The sequence below is a fragment of the Odocoileus virginianus genome, chromosome 27, assembly GCF_023699985.2.
Source record: "Odocoileus virginianus isolate 20LAN1187 ecotype Illinois chromosome 27, Ovbor_1.2, whole genome shotgun sequence".
Taxonomy (NCBI): Eukaryota; Metazoa; Chordata; class Mammalia; order Artiodactyla; family Cervidae; genus Odocoileus; species Odocoileus virginianus.
In genome coordinates, this window is record NC_069700.1 from 1,503,511 (window position 1) to 1,520,466 (window position 16,956).

A 16,956-nucleotide genomic window follows, 5' to 3' on the forward strand; every position below is an offset into this window, starting at 1 on the left:
GGTGGTGGACCGGGGCCGCCGGGCCGGAAGCAGGGTCTGGGGTTCCGTCAGCGCCACTTGGGACGAACAGGGGGCCTGGGCCGAGGTTCCGCTCGGCCGTCAGAAGCGCGTGGTCCAAGCCTCGGCCGGGAGGCTCGGGCCCTGGATGTGGCCCCTCACCAGCTTTGTGGCCGCGTCCCAGGCCTCAGTTTCCCACCAGTGGGCTCTCTGGGCTGTCGGGGCCCGTGGTGATAGTAATAGCTACAGCATTTGGGCGCATCCTAGGTGTCTGGCCGGTCCTGCGTTGGGGGCCGGGGGGTGGGGGGGGTGGTCTCTGTGGCTGGAGGCCCTGGGCTGGGGTGCTGGGGAGGGACGCTCTGAGCCCCAGTGTGAAGTGTGGGACTGCTACCCGAGTTTGTCATGAGAATTTCTCTGAGCTGATTCACAGGCCTGCCTGGCTTCACTTGAGGCTAGATAATGTTTGTGTTTGCTTCCTAAAATGTTCAGTTGCTCAGTCTTATCTGACTCCTTGCAACCCCATGGACTGCAGCGCGCCAGACTCCCCTGTCCTCCACTATCTCCTGGAGCTTGCTCAAACTCAGGTGCATCCAGTCGGTGATGCCATCCAACCATCTCATCCTCTGTAGGCCCCTTCTCCTCCTGCCTTCATCTTTCCCAGCATTGGGGTCTTTTCCAGTGAGTCAGCTCTTCCCATCAGGTGGCCAAAGTACTGGAGCTTCAGCTTCAGCATCAGTCCTTCCAATGAATATTCAGGGTTGATTTCCTCTAGCATGGATTGGTTTGATTGAACTGTAAGTACCCTCCACATGGACCACCCGCCTCCTCGCTGCCTTGAATCTCCTCCTGAGAGGAGACCCCTCCCACCGGTTCATGGCCCACTCGCCTCCCCGGGGGCTGGGACGTGGGGAGCCCCCCCCCCCATCCCCCAGGGAGGCTGCTGGTTGGTGAAGGGCAGGCTTTGCTGGCTGCAGTGGTGACCTCCTGAGCTTGTTGTCCCTGTGGTTTGAACAACTCTTCCCTGGGCTGTGTGCCTCCAGGAAGAGCCGATCCCCTGGTCCCACCTGCTCTGTTGGTGACCCTTCCTGGAGCCGCTTCCTAACCCAGGGTGGGGTGGGCAGAGAGGCCGGTTTTCCTGAGCAGAGAAGCAGGCCCTGGATGATCAGAGCTGTGTGGACAGCAGGGGCCAAGTGTGACCCCGGAAGGGGGAAGCCTGTCCACTTAGGAGAAGGCGGGGCTGGGGAGGGGTCTCTGGTCCCCGAGGGTCCTGGGCTAGCAGGCCCTAAGCTCTTGTCTCCCAGATCCGCGAGGGGATGAATCAGGACCACCCAGATCAAACCCCGGACTGTGTGATGCTGGGCCAGTCACTGAGCTTCTCTGGGCAGCCGATGCCTCTGAGGCTCTGGCCAGTTTGAGTTTAAGCTCTTCGACTCCTGCTGGGATCCCGCGGGAGTTTTCCCTCCAAGGATGAGGCAGGCGTGCCAAGAGCAGAAAGTGGTCACGGGGGGTCGGGCACAGAGATCACGGGTGTCCACGCTCCCCCAAGATGTGTCAGTTTGCTGTTTCCGTGACAACACCAGGGCACTGGGGGGAGGTCAGCGTGCCCCCCCAGGAGTCTGGACAAGCAAGCTCTGGGGAAATTCCCGCTGGAGGCTGAAGTGAAGGATTTGGGGTGAGCTGAGGGCCGGCGGCTCATTCCCTGAAGCTGACCTGTAGCTGTGGTCACCTCCCCGGGCAGAAGCCTCCCCGGCACAGTCCAGGGCGGCTCTACGTCCGCAGAGGCGGTGCTGTGACCGGCAGGCGGACACTCTGGACAGCCGGGCTGTGCCGTGGACCCTGCCGTCGGGCTGCCCGGGGGATGTGGACGGCCGGTGTGGGCTGTAACCTGGGCAGCCTGGCAGCATCTGCGGGCCGGGCACCCAGAGCAGACCCTCCCCGGGGCTGGCGCGGGCTGGCTGCCTGCTCCACCCGCTGCAGAGATGCAGGCCAAGCTCTGGGGCTCCCTCTCTCTCCGGCAGAGAAAGAACAAGCAGGCCCGGAGCTTGGCGAGCCGCTCTCGGGCCCCACTGGGATCTGGGGAGAGACGGAGCCTCTAGCAGGGGCAGGGGTGTACCGAGACTCGTCCCTGGCCCCGCAGTGGAGGGGATGAGAACAGAGATCCCCACGGCCGGCGGGCCGGAGGCGGTCCGTCGTTACTTGCACAAGGAAGGGAGCCAGTCAGGGCAAGGAAAACCCCAGAGCCAGGCTTCTCTCGGAAGCAGCAGGCAGGGTGCTGGTGCTGGAGGCCGGCCGGATCCGGAGGCCAGCGCATCGCGCACGTCACAGGGTGAGGCCTTTTGAGTGATGCTTCTCAGTCTCCTCCTCGGTAAAATGGGCGTGGCTGAGGGAGCGCGTGCAGGTAATTCCAGGCACGTAATAAATGCTCGCTTCCTACAGGATGGGCACTGGTCTCAGAGCGTCGTCCATGACCGAGTCAGAGGAATAAGGAATCGTCTGCAACTCGGCACTGTTGTCTTCTGAAGAATCTTCTGGTCAGCTGGGCATTGAGGAAGGCGTGCGGCGGAGAGGAAGGAGAGTGAAACCCAGATGGAGGACATGCCAAGGACATGCCATCTTGTATCATGGATGACACGAGAAGCGCAGGATCCAAGGCCCTGAAACAGAAGCGCTCCCTGAATCCGAGCTCATTCCCTGTCCTGCGGGGACAGGGTTTTTATTAAAGTGTAATAGTGCACTTCCCAAGTGGCGCAGTGGTGAAGAATCCACCTGCCAAGGCAGGAGATGCAAGAGATTTGGGTTCAAGAGAGTTGGGAAGATCCCCCGGGGAAGGAAATGACAACCCACTCCAGAATTCTTGCCTGGAGTATCCCACGGACAGAAGAGCCTGGCGGGCTACAGTCCGTGGGGTCACAGAGAGTCAGACATGACTGGGCACACACACATACATTCTTGAAAGTTCATATATCATAAACTGAAGACACCTACAAAGACCCCTCCCTATGAACCCTCTATTCACTTATCCCCTTATTCACTCTGTCCTGACTTCTAGGAACATAGGTTAATGTGGCCAGGTTTCACTTTATTTAGAGGGATTCGCATAATGTATACTCTTTTTGTCTGTCTTCTTTGGCTTGCCTTGTGTTTGTAAATTTCACCCATGTTGCATCTGGTTGTGGGTTAATTTTCATTGCTGAAGAATACTCCATCTTGCGACTGTATCACTGTGTATCAACCACTGAGTGGCATTTGTATAATGACCAGATTTATTCTACAACAAATAGCACTTGTCAGCACATCCTAATGTGTGTGTCAGTGGATATATACATGCATTTCTGTTGGGTGGAATCTTTGAGTCAGAGGTTATGCATATTTTCAGTTTTAAGAATACTTTCAGTTTTCTGTAGAGGTTGCACCAATTCCCCATCTCACGAGCAGTGAATGGGAATTTCAGTTGCTCTGTATCTCCATCAACACTTGCTATTCCCTGTGTCTTTCATTTTAGTCATGCTGGTGGGTGTCTGTTGATATTAGATTATCTTTTTAATTTGTGTTTGCATGATGACTAATGCAATGAAGCACACTTTTCTATGCTATCAGTCACTAGATAAACTTTTAAGGGAAAAGCTTGGTCAAATGTTTTGTTCATTTTCGTTTGGCTGTCTGTTCTATTATTGATTTGTAAGAGTGCTATGAGAACAATTCTTTTGAAAACAGGAGAAGTCTTTTGTGGTATGAGTAGTGTTTGACTCTACATTCAGGAATCTGAATATCAGATTTTCTCAGAAGTCAGTCACACAAGTACTTACAAATCTCAGCAGGGAGGTCAGTCTAAGCGTGGGGAAATTCAGCCTCAAACTTTCCTGCTCCAAAGCCTTCTCTTGAAGCATAAGACAGTCTCTTTTTCCTCCAGTTCATTTCATGCTAGTTTGCCAAGTGGGCAAGGCATGGTCATCCCATTGGGGGCTGGAATGAAGAGGACAGTGGGCTAGTGGACAGAGGAAAACGACACAGTGGGGCGACCAAGGAGGATGTGAAGTCCTGCGGTGGGACAGGTTCAACGAGAACTCCTGGGGTGAAGCATCATCTGAGAAATGCGGAGCGGCGGAGGCCTCCTGAGTTAGATGGGCGGGTGCCTGCAGAATCAGTGTCAGCCCAGCCAAGAGAAATGCTTTTGCTTAATTTGGGGACAAACCGAGGAGCCAAAACATGGAACAAAAACATCTCTGGCAGAAACCACGCCCCTCCCTGGTCCAGATTAGCACAGGTGTGCCACTGGGCAGCTTTAAGGCCCTGCTCCTGTATTTCTAGGTGTGTGAAGCACACGGACCCACACTCACCCTGAGGCCCCGTGTCAGAGAACGGCCGCCAGTCCCCCTGCAGGCACAGCAGATCCTGCAGCCTCTGGACGCTACGTGAATGGACTTGCCCCTTTCACTTCCATTTTACACAGTGCAAAATAGACACGTTTGTCCTTTCTTGAACTGAAACGAAGGCCAGGAAAATTTTTCTTGGTTTTCATTCATTTATTTCATTCATTTCATTTATAAACCTATACTGAGCACCTATGCTATGCCAGGTATCCTGCTAGAAGACAAAGTTTTACCCTCAAAAATCTCACAATATTGTGGGAGAAATAAAAAAGTAAACAATTAATGTCAGGATAACGTAGCGGTTGTGAGACAGAGGCTTGCAGGGTGTTAACAAGGAAGGAGTCCTACCCAGTGGCTGAGGAGAGGACCATCAGGGGTGAGAAACCTTGGGAAGGGCTTCCTGGAGGAGTCGCTGCCTGTAAGTCTATTTATTTCCATCGTTTGCAAAGGGGATATATTTGAAAAAAGTTAGGAGTTCACAAAACCCCTCCCTGCATCAGAGCAGGAGGGAAAAATTTCCAATTTCCTATCCTATTTAAATACCCCATGCTGTTATACCTAGGGTTCTCATGACTTATTTTAATAAACCCTTTTCCCCATTTTGAACATCAACTCAGTGAAAGTTAATTAAAATGGTGTAAAATGTGACCTTGTGTGAATTAATCAATGTTAGAAAAAATGAGCCTATTTTCTCTTCCTTCCTGTTATTACCTATGGAAACCCAAGAAAACATTCACCGTCCGTGTACGCAGCATTGTCAGGACTCACAGTTTTCAGCATCCTTCTGCTCACAGCCACAGGAGTGGATGGCTGGCTGACCAGGTGGGGACTTGAGGGTCTGTCGTGTTGTAATTCAGCAGAGACTCTGTTTACCAGGTGGGGGCTAAGACAAGTGGACTCCTGAGTGAAAGAAATGGGCAGGCGTTCATTGCAGATAAGGGTTGGGCGTGTAAGCTAAGAATCTAACCCAAAGCCAGATGAGCCAGGGGCTGAGAGAGTTAGAAGCCCACATGTGCTCTTCTGGATGAAGTCTATGACAAGACATCAGCTGAATCCATAGAGATGCAGACGTGTGCAAGTTAACAGAAACCCTGATTCACCACGATCTCAACAGCAAAGTGGTTTATCACCTCACATAGTGAGTCCAGACAGACAGCTGCTCTGGGGTTGGTTAATTCACCAGTTTACCAATGGCTCAAGCACCCAGGTTATTTCCATCTTTCTACTCTGACATCCAAAATATTTTGGATTATCCTCATCGATTGTTCTCCTGATGGACCCAAGAAGACTGCTTTGATTTTAGGAACAATATACAGACTCCAAGCCCAAAGGCTTCCTCTGCGGATTTCCTGCTTAGGTCCATTGGTCAAAACGGCACCCCACACCCAAGCCTAAACCAGTCATTTGTCAGGACAGATCCTTCCAACACACTGGTTTTCCAGCCAAGCCCATGGAGTCTCACCCCTAAGGCAATGGCCTAGGTTTCCCCAGAGGACTTGGATGAGGATGCATAAGGTCAGATTCTGTTACTAAGGCAGAACAGAAGGCCACCAAGGTGTCCACGCAGAACAAGAGGTTCCTGCCTCTGACTGCAGTTGAGGGCACAGGCTCGGGGATTCAGGGTTTGCCCCTTTGAGCATCTCATTTCTTCTTTTCAGGAGCAAGTAGGCACTGGAGTCACAAGAGACAAATGAGTGCAGTCATTCGTGTCTGACTCTATACAGTCCATGGAATTCTCCAGAGCAGAATACTAGAGTGGGTAGCCTTTCCCTTCTCCAGGGGATCTTCCCGACTCAAGAATCAAACCAGGGTCTCCTGCATTGCAGACAGATTCTTTACCAACTGAGCTACCAGGGAAGCCCAGTGTATAATGAAAGAGCTTTATCAGAGTGAGAACACTGGGGACCAGACCCAACATGAGCGGGTGGGGGAAGTCATTAGCAAAGTTGTGGAGTGCCCAAAACTCAGCTTCTGATGCCGGGGGCCTCCCTGCTCTGTGTCCTCCCTCCCCAACCCAGATTCCACCCGAGGGACCCAGGGGATCCTTCTCCCCTCTGGCCCATCAATGCCTGCAAGTGGGAAGGCATCAAAGTCCACACTAAGCTTTACATAACAATGAGCCCAGGAGAGGGCCTAAAAACAGACTTGAGTCCCAGCTCTGCCATTTGCTAACTGCCAAACCATTTCAGCCTCAATTTTCTCACCTACCAAGTGAAAATAGTGATAACTACCCAACAGGCTGCTGCTTCTGTGGTCATCACTGTTCATTGCAGGAGAGCAAGCTAACCGCTAACAAATTGAACATCCCCATGCCTGCAATGCAGGAGACCGCCTGCAGTGAAGGAGATGCAGATTTGATCTCTGGGCTAGGAAGATCCCTTAGAGAAGGAAATGGCAAACCACTCCAGTATTCTTGCCTGGAAAATCCCTTGGACAGAGGAGCCTGGCGGGCTACAGTCCACGGGGTAGCAAGAGTCGGTCACGACTTAGCAACTAAAGCACCACCACCACTCCTTAATAAATGTTTGTTTCTCACCAACACAGAGTCCAACATAGATGATTCCAGTCACCCAGCTCTCCCGCGACCCAAGCACTCAAGGATCCCCTTGGGGCCTTCCATTCTGTAGCACCAGGATCTTCAACAGGCGGCCTTGAAGGTATCCAGAGGATCTTCCCACCCCAGGGATCAAACCCAGGTCTCCCGCATTGCAGGCGGATTCTTTACCAGCTGAGCCACAAGGGAAGCCCATGAATACTGGAATGGGTAGCCTAACCCTTCTCTAGTGGATCTTCCCGACCCAGGAATGGAACTGGGGTCTCCTGCCTTACAGGTGGATTCTTTACCAGCTGAGCTATCAGGGAAGTCTGAAGGTATCAAAGGGAACATCATATCTGCTTTCACTATCTAGACCCAGACACAAATTCCTCGTAGTGAACTAGGACCTTCCAAGAGCCAAGGGAGCTGGGATAGAAAACTGCTGTGTGCCAGGAAGAGAAAATCCATGTGGTGGGCATCAGGTCGACCCAGCCACACTGCTGTCCTTGTCGTTCCTGTTATCAGTAGCGCAGTTACTGAAAAGGTGGTCATTTCCAGAGTATCAGTGGCCTGTGATGGTTCACTGATGGTCACTGTCATTACCCCAGGGAGCCGGTTCTAGGAGATGATGACCCTTAAAGGCTGGTTTGGGGTGTCGAAAGAACAGACCCCACTGCTGATGGAATGGTGAGATCTGGTGGCTTCTGTCTTCTCTGAGGTATCGAGCACGGTCAAGGATACAACGGGTGTCTGGAGAGCAGGAAACACCTGGGATGCTCCTCCACCTGAGACAGCCCTTCGCTCCCGACAGGCAGGTGGAGGGCTCCTGGTCCCCATCCCTCGGGTGGATGAGCCGGTCAGCTGCGAGCCAGGGCCTTTCTGTCTGCACCTTCACCTGCCTCCGTCTCTGTTTCATGCTTCCCCTTCCCCTGCCCGATGGGTCACCGGCACACCCTCCTCATCTCAGGTCAGCTTCTGGGGAACCACTTGAGATTGCAGGTAACCTGGAGCGTCAGAATCTCCAGAATCCCAGGCCCTGTTGAATTAAGTAGCCGAGAGGGGCCTTGGGGCACATCAGTATTCACCTGCACCTCAGTTTTCACATTCACAAATCAAAACATCACAGATGCAGACTTTGGTGTCAAATAGAATTTCTGAGTCGTGCGGGGACTCAGAGAAGTTCACGGCATCTCATCAGCACACACCTGGCCTTTAAAGGGTTTCGAGAGCCGGGCTCAGCCCACGGGCAGCCAGGTTCTCTGAAAATGAAATTTGAATCGGCAGAAAGGGCCTCTGTCAGTTGAGTTAGACTTGCTTTTCTCAGCAAGCCTATCACATTGTGGACGGGGATCCGCTGGATCGAAGAACAGGAATTTCCCAAGATCTGTGCTCAGATCACACTGTCTGCCCAGGGGGGTGTCTCAGTGCTACGCTGACCACATGGAGCCCTTCCTGTCTCTTCTGGCCCAATATACAGTCTCCTTGGCTTTGACTGGGTCTGCCCTTGCTTATGAACTCCTGATTGCCCTCAAATGTGGAGATCTGTTCACCAAGGACCACAGAACAGGTGCATACACGGCTGTATCTCCAGTCACCCGGGGAGCTTCTGTGGCAGGGAGCAAGTCTGTTTGTGACCTCAATGGGGACCCCACTCTCAACACTGCACTTCAGGTGTACTTATTTCAAGAAAGAATTATTGAATAATGTGTTGCTTACACTTCTGCATAAGACTGCATGTAAAGAAAGGATTCTTAGCTAAACCCAGTTTGGAAACAACTCCTGGAAAGGGCACCGAATCAAACAAGGAGCAGAGGATGCTCCTAGTGCTTCTACTCAGATTCTGTGGGGCAGAGGAACGATCCAGGTTTCCTCCGGACCTGCCCAGGCCTGGAGGATGCAGCCGGCCACTGTCCTGGGCTGACTCTGCAGCCTGGCTTCACCTTGAGGGCAGGGAGCTCATTTTCCCTCTGAACTCACAGCTGCCAGCAGGGGATGGGGTGGGGGGTGCCTGCAGAAGCTGCTGCAGGACTGTTTGGGCATTGGAGGAGGCCATTCCATTATTCCCTGTGTCCTGGGGGCTCAGCAGGTAGCAGGCGGACAGCCGGAGGGAGGGTGGGCAGCTGCACCCCTCTGGAGTCACCCCCCCCGACTCTGCCAGCACTGCTGTGCCATCTGCACCCGTCTGCCCGCTCCTGGTCAGTGGCCGCAGTTGGTGTGGGACCATCCAGAAAAGAGGATGCTGTGACTCTGAGGAGGAGGGGCACTGGGATCACTGCTAGCTTCCCCACCTCCTCTTGCAGGTAAATGAGCTGGTCAGGAGCAGAGATGACACCCAAGGTCACACAGATGGTAAGGGGGAGCTGGGAATGTGATGTAAGCCCACCCCACCCCCAATCACAGGGCACTCCCTCTCCCCGTTTCCTCCTCTCTCTCCCCCTTCTCCTTGTCCTGGCCCCATCTGCATCCCACCTTCTCTGACTGCTTCAGTCCCGACCACAGCTGCAGGGATACCCAACACAGTAGCAACTCCCACGCCCGTACCCTTCTCCCCCATCATGCTTAACCCAGCTTGGGGCTGGGGGGCTGGTGGCCCTGACCACGTGGCCATCACCTGACCGAAACTCCCTCTGTGACATCAAGTAGGAGCTGCAGGCCGGAGGCCGGGGGTGGGCTTGGCCGGGGCACCCGGAGCAGCCTGGACTTTGCTGACCCTCTGCCCAGACTCCGGCATCAGTAACTCTCAGGGCGAGGGTGAGGCAGGTCCTTGTCCCACAGCCTGATTCTCAGACTCCAGACCTGCTTCCCTGGGATGAAAACGCTTTAGAGGCTCCTGGGCAGTGTATGGATTTCATCTGACAAGCTCAAGGGCCGACTTGGGTCTCCAGCTTCTCCTGCCTTCCTCCTTGGTACCCCCCTCCCCCACCCCGCCCCCAGAGCGAAGTCGCTCCCTTCTCTCGAGCCGCCACCGTCCCTGGTATGACTCACACCCTTGTATCCCGCAGGCTGTACTGCAGGGACCTACCTAGTTCCCCGCTTTGGGTCTTCTCACCTGAGACACTTTGAAGGCAGAACCTATCTTTCCACCCAAGGATGCTGGTGCTGAGAAGGACCTCGGTCACTGCGGGTTGACTGGGATCCTGGGCACCTGGGATCCGAATCAGGGTGTAAAGGGCAGGCTGGGAGGCAGAGTGAGGCTCTCCCGCTCCAGCTGGGACCACGGGTGACCAGGGCAGCTGCTGATTTCCTGTGACGTCACAACCCTCAATTAACCAGAGCCTGATAAGTAGACCTCAAGTGCGTATGAGGGGACCCTGGAGCATGCCTGACAAGCTGGATTTCTGGAGTGACCCGTCCCGGTAGGAGGGTTTTCTAGAGTGTATCTGTGGAACTGCTGAGTCCCCATGCTCTGGGAATAAAAGGTTCTGAGACCATCCAAGCGTGAGAGAGGCATATCCCTGTGAAGCTTCACAGCGCCTTTTGGTGTATTAAAAGCTCCGAGCGATGCTACAGTAAGAAATGTGAATTGTAAAACTGGAAAACCAAAACCTAAGTAATATGAGAGCAATCCCTCCCCTGACCCAGAAGTCAAGCGAGTGCCTGGGAACAGAGCCTTCTGTCCTCACAAACAACACTGCACTCCGGCCACCCATCTGGGCTCAAGTCAGCCCCTCTCCTCTGTTATTTTGTTTATGCCCACTTTCAATTTCTAAAGAAAAAAAAAAAGAAATAGTTTGAGCCCAGAAAGACAGCGGCCAATGAAATGCCGAGCTGGAGCATTACAGCATCAGCGAGGCCGCTCATTGGCTGACTGGGCCTGAGGAGATGGCTGCAGCTCCCTGGCCCCGCCTCTCAGCCCCAGCTTCAGCGAGGACCAGGGGTGCAGGAAAGGTCGCGATGCCCTTGGCCGTGGGCCCTCATAGCCTGTCAGCCTGGCCGTCGTCAGCTGGCAGCTGCCGCTTGCAAGCCAGTGGCAGAGAGAGCTTGCCTTCCAGCCCTGGCCTCACATCACAGATGCCTGGGTTGTCACGCTATCACGGTGGTTTTTCGTGCTCACCCTGTGGCTAGGGTGCTGCCAGGTTTTCTTCCTTGAGCGGATTAACCCTTCCTTCAAAGGTAGCCCTTTCCACTATGCGGCCCAAGTTGACATTAAGCTCCTCCTGATTTCTCAGTAACTCCGTGTTGGCACCCATCACTTGGCACTTGTTGCAGATGTGGCATTGTGGTACAGTGCAACATCCATTCCTGCTTTCTACCTTTGTACAACACCTGATTTTAGCTGGGCACACGTATTCTGGAATAAAGACTACCTTACAGCTAGTTCCCTTACAGCTAGATATGAGTAAGCTCTGGCCAATAGGAAGGTCAGCTTCGGCTTCAAGAAAGTATCTTAAAGGGAAGTGTGCCCTGTTTTGTACCTTCCACTTTCTGGCTGGCTAGAATGGATATGTGATATCTGGAGCTCAAGCACCCAGCTTGACCCATGAGGTAGCATACTAGGATTAGGGAATAGTAAGCTGAAAGAAGCCTGGTCCCTGATGATTTTGGAAACCAGGTATCCGTCCTGGATTGCCTCCTCTGGACAAATGTTTTTATATGTTATTGGGTAACTTTTGGAGTTCATAATTGTGTTACTCACGGCTCTCCAGAGAAACAGAACTAATAGGGTATGTATGTATCTGTAAAGAGATATTTGTTTTAAAGAATTATCTCACACAATTGTGAAGACTGAAAAATCTGAAATCTGCAGATCTAGGAAACAGTTGACACTGCAGCTCAAGTCCAAAGCCAGTCTGGAGGCAGAAATCCCATATCTTCAGGGCACTGCACTCAATCTTTTCTTGTAGAGCCCTCAACTGATTAGATGAGGTCCACCCACATAATGGAGGTTATTATGTTTTGCTCAAAGCCCACTGGTTTAAATTTTATCAGCATCTAAAAAATACCTTCACAACAGTGTCCAGTTTGTTGTTTGACCCCAAACTGGGTACTATGGCATTTATGGGCTGAATTGTGTCACCTCTAAACTCTTACATTGAACTCTTAGCCCTCTGTACCTCAGAATATGATGGCATTTGATGATAGTATCTTTAAAGAGGTAATGAAGTTAAAATTAGCTTGCTAGGATGCATCCTGATCCAGTCTGACTGATGTCCTTAGGAGAAGGGGAGATCAGGACACGCAGAGGGACAGCAGGTGTCCAAAGGGGTGAGCATGTGGGGACACAGCCAGAAGGGGGCTGTCTGCTCCCCAAGGAGAGGGGCCTCAGGAGAAGCCAGTCCTGCTGCCACCCTGACCTTGGACTCCAGCCTCCAGAAGCTGGCCAGCCTGGGGTACTTTGTATGACAGCCTGAGCAAACCAACACGCTGGACCTAGCCGAGCTGACAACAGGATGAACCCTCAGTGTTGCTTCTTTACCAAGACCGTGAGGACTCAGGAGGCAGGTCCGGGTTGTCCATCTCTGGTGATCAGGCAAGTTCTCATACCGTGCGAGGAGCTTAGGCTCCAGATTCTTCAGTGCTGGTGGGTGGTGGACTGTGGTAAGGAGGGGTGTGCCATGGTCAAGTTTGAGCTTTGGAGAGGTCGCCCAGGACCCACAGATGGGTAGAGGAGGGTGAGCCTGCAGTCAGGGAGGTTGGTTTAGAAGCTGGCACAGAAGAATAAAGAGATGCCAGGGGCGGTGATGGTGGTAAGAGGACAACATAGCAGCGATTTGACCTGCTAAGCCAGGGAGGGGGCGTCTGGCAGGAATTCCACGGGTCCAGTTGGAGAGGCTGTGGGGACGATGATGCACCAGCCCAAGAGGAGGCTGCAGGCGACGTGCTCCGAGGTGGGCGTGGCCAGCAGCACCTCTGGTCTCAGGCGTGCTGAGTTGTGTATGATTGGGGGCGTCACTGAGGGCTTCCGAGGTAGTTTCACAGGCTTGTTTGGAACTCAAGGGGCATTCTGCTTGGAAACCCAGATTTCTATGTCCATTTCTCTCCAGCAATTAAATTTTTAGAAGCTGTGAATATTCCGTCCATGTGTGCCCGTCTCAAATTTTCCCCATCATACATGGCTCTGTGATTTTTCTCTTTTCTTTTTCTGTTCTTTAATACTTCCCTAGTTTTGATTTTGTTTCTATCTGTATGAGACTTATTTTTGAAATGTACTAAAGTAGAGATTTATGATGAATATAGCCAATTGCCCCAATATCTTTATTCATTTATTATCTTGGCTGCACCATGCAGCATGTGGGATCTTAGTCTCTAACCAAAGATTGAACCCATGCCCCCTGCAGTGAAAGTGCAGATTCTTAACCCCCGGACCTCCAGGGAAGTCTCTTCTTTTTAAATTTTTTTTTTCATTGTCAATATAATGAAAATTTTAAAAAGGAATCAGACATTTTGAGGACTCCCTGTCACGTGAGAAAAGTGCAATGTCATAGCAAACAACACACTGTACTGGCATGAGGTCTTTCATTCAGTATCTTTGACTCTTGCCTCCCAATATTTGGGACTGCTGTCCTGTTCAGAGCGACCTGCCCTCGGGCTGCATGAAGCGGCCTGGCTGCTCTTCTAAAGGCAGATTTCCCTACAAAAAGCTTTTTTTCCCCACCTGGAACAGTTTCCCAGAAGCCAAAACCCATTCCTGGTGAAGTCCTCCCTGCCAGGAACAATCGTGTTGGGAAAGAACAGAACGCGATCAGGAGCGGCTTAGAACTTTAGAGCCTGCAGTTGACTGTCCCTGCCAACTGTGACCCGGGCAAGCCCCGGTCACTCTCTTGTTACTGGGTACCTGCTCTGAGCCAGGTCCCCGAGCTCTCTGGTGACATCTGGTCCTCAGCATCCTCATTTAACAAAAGAAGAGGTAAATGTACCTGCCTTGCGGGGTGATTGTGACGCATAAAAGGAAGTAATCCATGCAGAAGGGCCTCTCACCATGCCTGCCTCGGGGCAGGAAGTCTGTCAATATCGGGGTATCCTGTGACTGAAAACCTCGCCTCTAGTTACTCTCTCTCCCTCCCCAATTAAACACAAACAGGCGGCAGCAGCACCAGCAAGATGCAGTCCAGCTACTTGTTCTAACCGTTTCCTGCTGGAGGGACATCCATCTCCCCAGTTAGTTGGAGCTGACAGGCTCCTGGACTTTGTGGGAAGCCCCAAGCCGCTCAATTAGGTGGTATCCATCCCTGCACCCCGTTCTGTAGGCTTCTCATCTCGGGAATTCATGGACTCAGGCAATGGCGTGTCACCCCCAGTCCAGGAGGTGTGATAGCCACCCCACCTGGTAAGAAATGAAACAGAGTGGGATTAACTCTTTGTTGCCCAGCAAAGACCTCTAGTCCCCAGAGACCTAAAAGTCTGGGGCCTCCCCTACAGGGAGAGGGGTCCTGGGGGGAGGCCTTTGTTCCCTCCAGCTCCCCAGGGAAGACGCAGAGATCTCGGGGCACCCCCGCTGGGCCCCACTGGGCCTGCTCTCGGGACCAGGTTCCTGCCCGGTGGTCTGCCGTGTGATGGGACAGCCGCCTTACGGGCCCTGTAGCTGCAGACGCCAGGCCCCTGATGAGGACACGGCAGGCTGGCTGTCTCTTCTTGCAAACACTGACGGCGCCCTGAACAGCTTTGCAAAGTGAACCTCCGCTGACGGGCAGCTGGAGGAGAGCCACACCGGCGGGCTCCCGAGCGTTCTCCATCCAGCCCTCAAGGTGACGGCGGCGGTGATGAGGCTGCTGATGGCAGCTGTGAGGCCCTCAGTAGCTCCCATTTATTGCCCTGTTAGCCTAAAGGCCTGGCAGATCATCAAGGCCTCTCTGGCTATTTACTTACTGCAGGCCGGAGGCCGGCTGAGTGGCTCGCGTGCATCGTAACACTTCCTCTCCCCACTGTCCAGCCCTGTCGCCATCTCACTTTAGAAACAAGCCTTCAGAGAGGTGAAGACTCGTCCGAGGCCGGGCGGCCAGCAGTGGCAGAGCCCGAGCTGGTACCGGGTCCGCCTGCGTGACGCTGGCACTTGGCTGCGCTCCTGACGGATTGGACCATCCGTGCCCGTGGCGGGCTGCCTGGGCGCCCTGCCGGGTGTCCTTCCTGCGGGCCCCCGGCAGGGGTGGAAGGAGCGGGGGAGTGCCTGTGTCAGCCCCGCCGGCAGGGAGGACGGAGCCAGGAGGCGGGTTGTCTATTGATTGACTGAAATTGGATTTGTTGACACAAACTGCCAGCGTTTCGCGGTGATGAAAGGATTGCCCACCAGCCTCATAACAAGCCCAGATTTCCCTGAGGGCTGCCCGAGCTGCTGGTGCGGTTCTTTGTCAGGAGAAGAAAGCAATTAGGAGGACGGGGGAGGTTATTAGGCCTTATTGCTTCGCTCAGCTCCTGCGCCCACGGCGGGGAGGGGCGGGGGCGCGGATTTCGGGGCCCCAGGCTACGTGCTGTGGGTTCTGTTTTCACCGCATCCGCCGCTGCAGCCGGTCGGGAGGACGAACAGCTCGCGGAGGCTGACTCCGAAGCAGGTAGAGAAGAAGGCGCACACAGACCGGGTCGCCCAGAGGAACCAGCAGGTGGAACCAGCGCTTGCCGGCTTTAAAAATAACATCGCTGTGTTCTAAACACAAACCCGTGAAGCCACAGCACGCACGCCCCTCTCTGCTGTGCGTTCTGCACCCGCTGCGCGTTCTGTCACGTGAACACCGCTCGGACTGGCATAGTTTAAAAGACGTGTTCAGGGAAGAGCCCCGCTCCACGCGTCTGCAGAGGGGCGGGAAAAGCAGGAGGCAGCACTTCCGTGGGGGCGGCGGGCTCACCGCGTCGCCTTAGCGACGGTTACCGGGATCTCAGAGATGCCCGGGAGTGAGGGTGAGCAGGGGTGTGGTGGACCGTGAGGGATGCTGCCGCCTGACGTTTGTAAGGTTTACACCCCACAGAGCACTTTCGCTGACACTGTTTTACTTTTTGTTGTTGTGATAAAGTAGACATAATAGTTTCCATCTTAATCCTTTTTAAGCGTACACATCTGCGCCATTGAGCACATTCTTATTGTTCTGCAACCATCACCGCCATCCATACACAAACATTTGTCCTCTCAAACTGAAACCCTGTCCACATTCAGCACTTCGCTCCTGTTCCCCCAATCCCAGCCCGGCAACCACTGTTCTTTCTGCCTCTATGAGCTTAACTGTCTAAGCAATTCACTAATACTGGCCTTTTACTGATTGGCTTACTGCACTAAGCGTGTCCTTGGTTTCATCCACTTTGTAGCATGTTCCAGAATTTTCAAAACTGAACAATGTACACATAGACCACGTTTTGTTTATCCATCATCAGTGGGTTTTTTCCACCTTTTGGCTGTTGTGAATAACGCTGCTTTGAACACAGGTGTACAGCAGGTCAGATCCCTACTTTCACTTCCTCTGTGTCTATACCCAGAAGGGAAATTGTTGAATCCCATGGTGACTCTGTTTTAATTTTTTGAAGGACTGCTGTACCATTTCCCACAGCCTGCACCATTTTGCATTCCTACCACCACTGCCCAAGGGTTTACCCTCTGAACATCCTCACCAACACCTGCTACTTTCTGTCTTTTCTGATATTAGCCATCCTGGTGGATGTGAGTGGTAACTCATAGTGATCTTGATTTGCATTTTCCTGATGATGAGTGACGTCGAGCATCTTCTCTTGTACTTGCTGGTTATTTTCATATCTTCTTTGGAGAAATGTTTATTCTAGCCCTTTGTCCAGTTAAAAAAATTGTTTTAGTCATGTTGCTTTATTTTTATTCTTACAGTGGCTGGGGCTAGAGTTATGGATAAACCCCATTTTAGAGAGAGGAAAATGATCACAGATGTCTTAAACTTGCCTGCAGTTTCCCGGGTTGGCTGTCAGCTCTGTGACTTTCAGAGCCTCTTTCTCTTGGCCTCTGGAACTGCTTATCGGGCTAGAGCATCCCAGGCTGGAAAAGAGTAGCTGCTGGCCACACCTGCGGGGGCTGACAGGTGCCACATTCAAGGTAAGGAGGAACCAGGCAGGTGAGGGAGGAGGAAGGTCAAAAGCAAGTGATGTGTGTCGTCTGTCGTACTCACA

The 16,956-nt window shown here is 52.9% G+C and overlaps 1 protein-coding gene and 1 long non-coding RNA gene across 2 annotated transcripts in view; one reads left to right on the forward strand and one right to left on the reverse strand.

Annotated features, from left to right (window-relative positions):
• The window catches only part of FARS2 (phenylalanyl-tRNA synthetase 2, mitochondrial), a 312,626-nt gene extending 309,892 nt beyond the window's left edge, over positions 1 to 2,734 (forward strand). Inside the window, exon 7 of the mRNA XM_070456993.1 lies at positions 2,434 to 2,734. Coding sequence (XP_070313094.1) covers positions 2,434 to 2,482 — 49 coding nt within the window. The 3' untranslated portion in view covers positions 2,483 to 2,734. The remainder of the gene's footprint in view (positions 1 to 2,433) is intronic.
• Positions 1 to 15,620, reverse strand: part of LOC139031587 (uncharacterized) — a 30,408-nt gene extending 14,788 nt beyond the window's left edge. Inside the window, exons 1-4 of the long non-coding RNA XR_011484080.1 lie at positions 14,710 to 15,620; positions 5,079 to 5,267; positions 4,335 to 4,478; positions 3,804 to 3,960 (exon numbers count right to left, since the gene is read on the reverse strand). This is a non-coding gene — a long non-coding RNA (uncharacterized lncRNA). The remainder of the gene's footprint in view (positions 1 to 3,803; positions 3,961 to 4,334; positions 4,479 to 5,078; positions 5,268 to 14,709) is intronic.
• Positions 15,621 to 16,956: the final 1,336 nt, after the last annotated feature.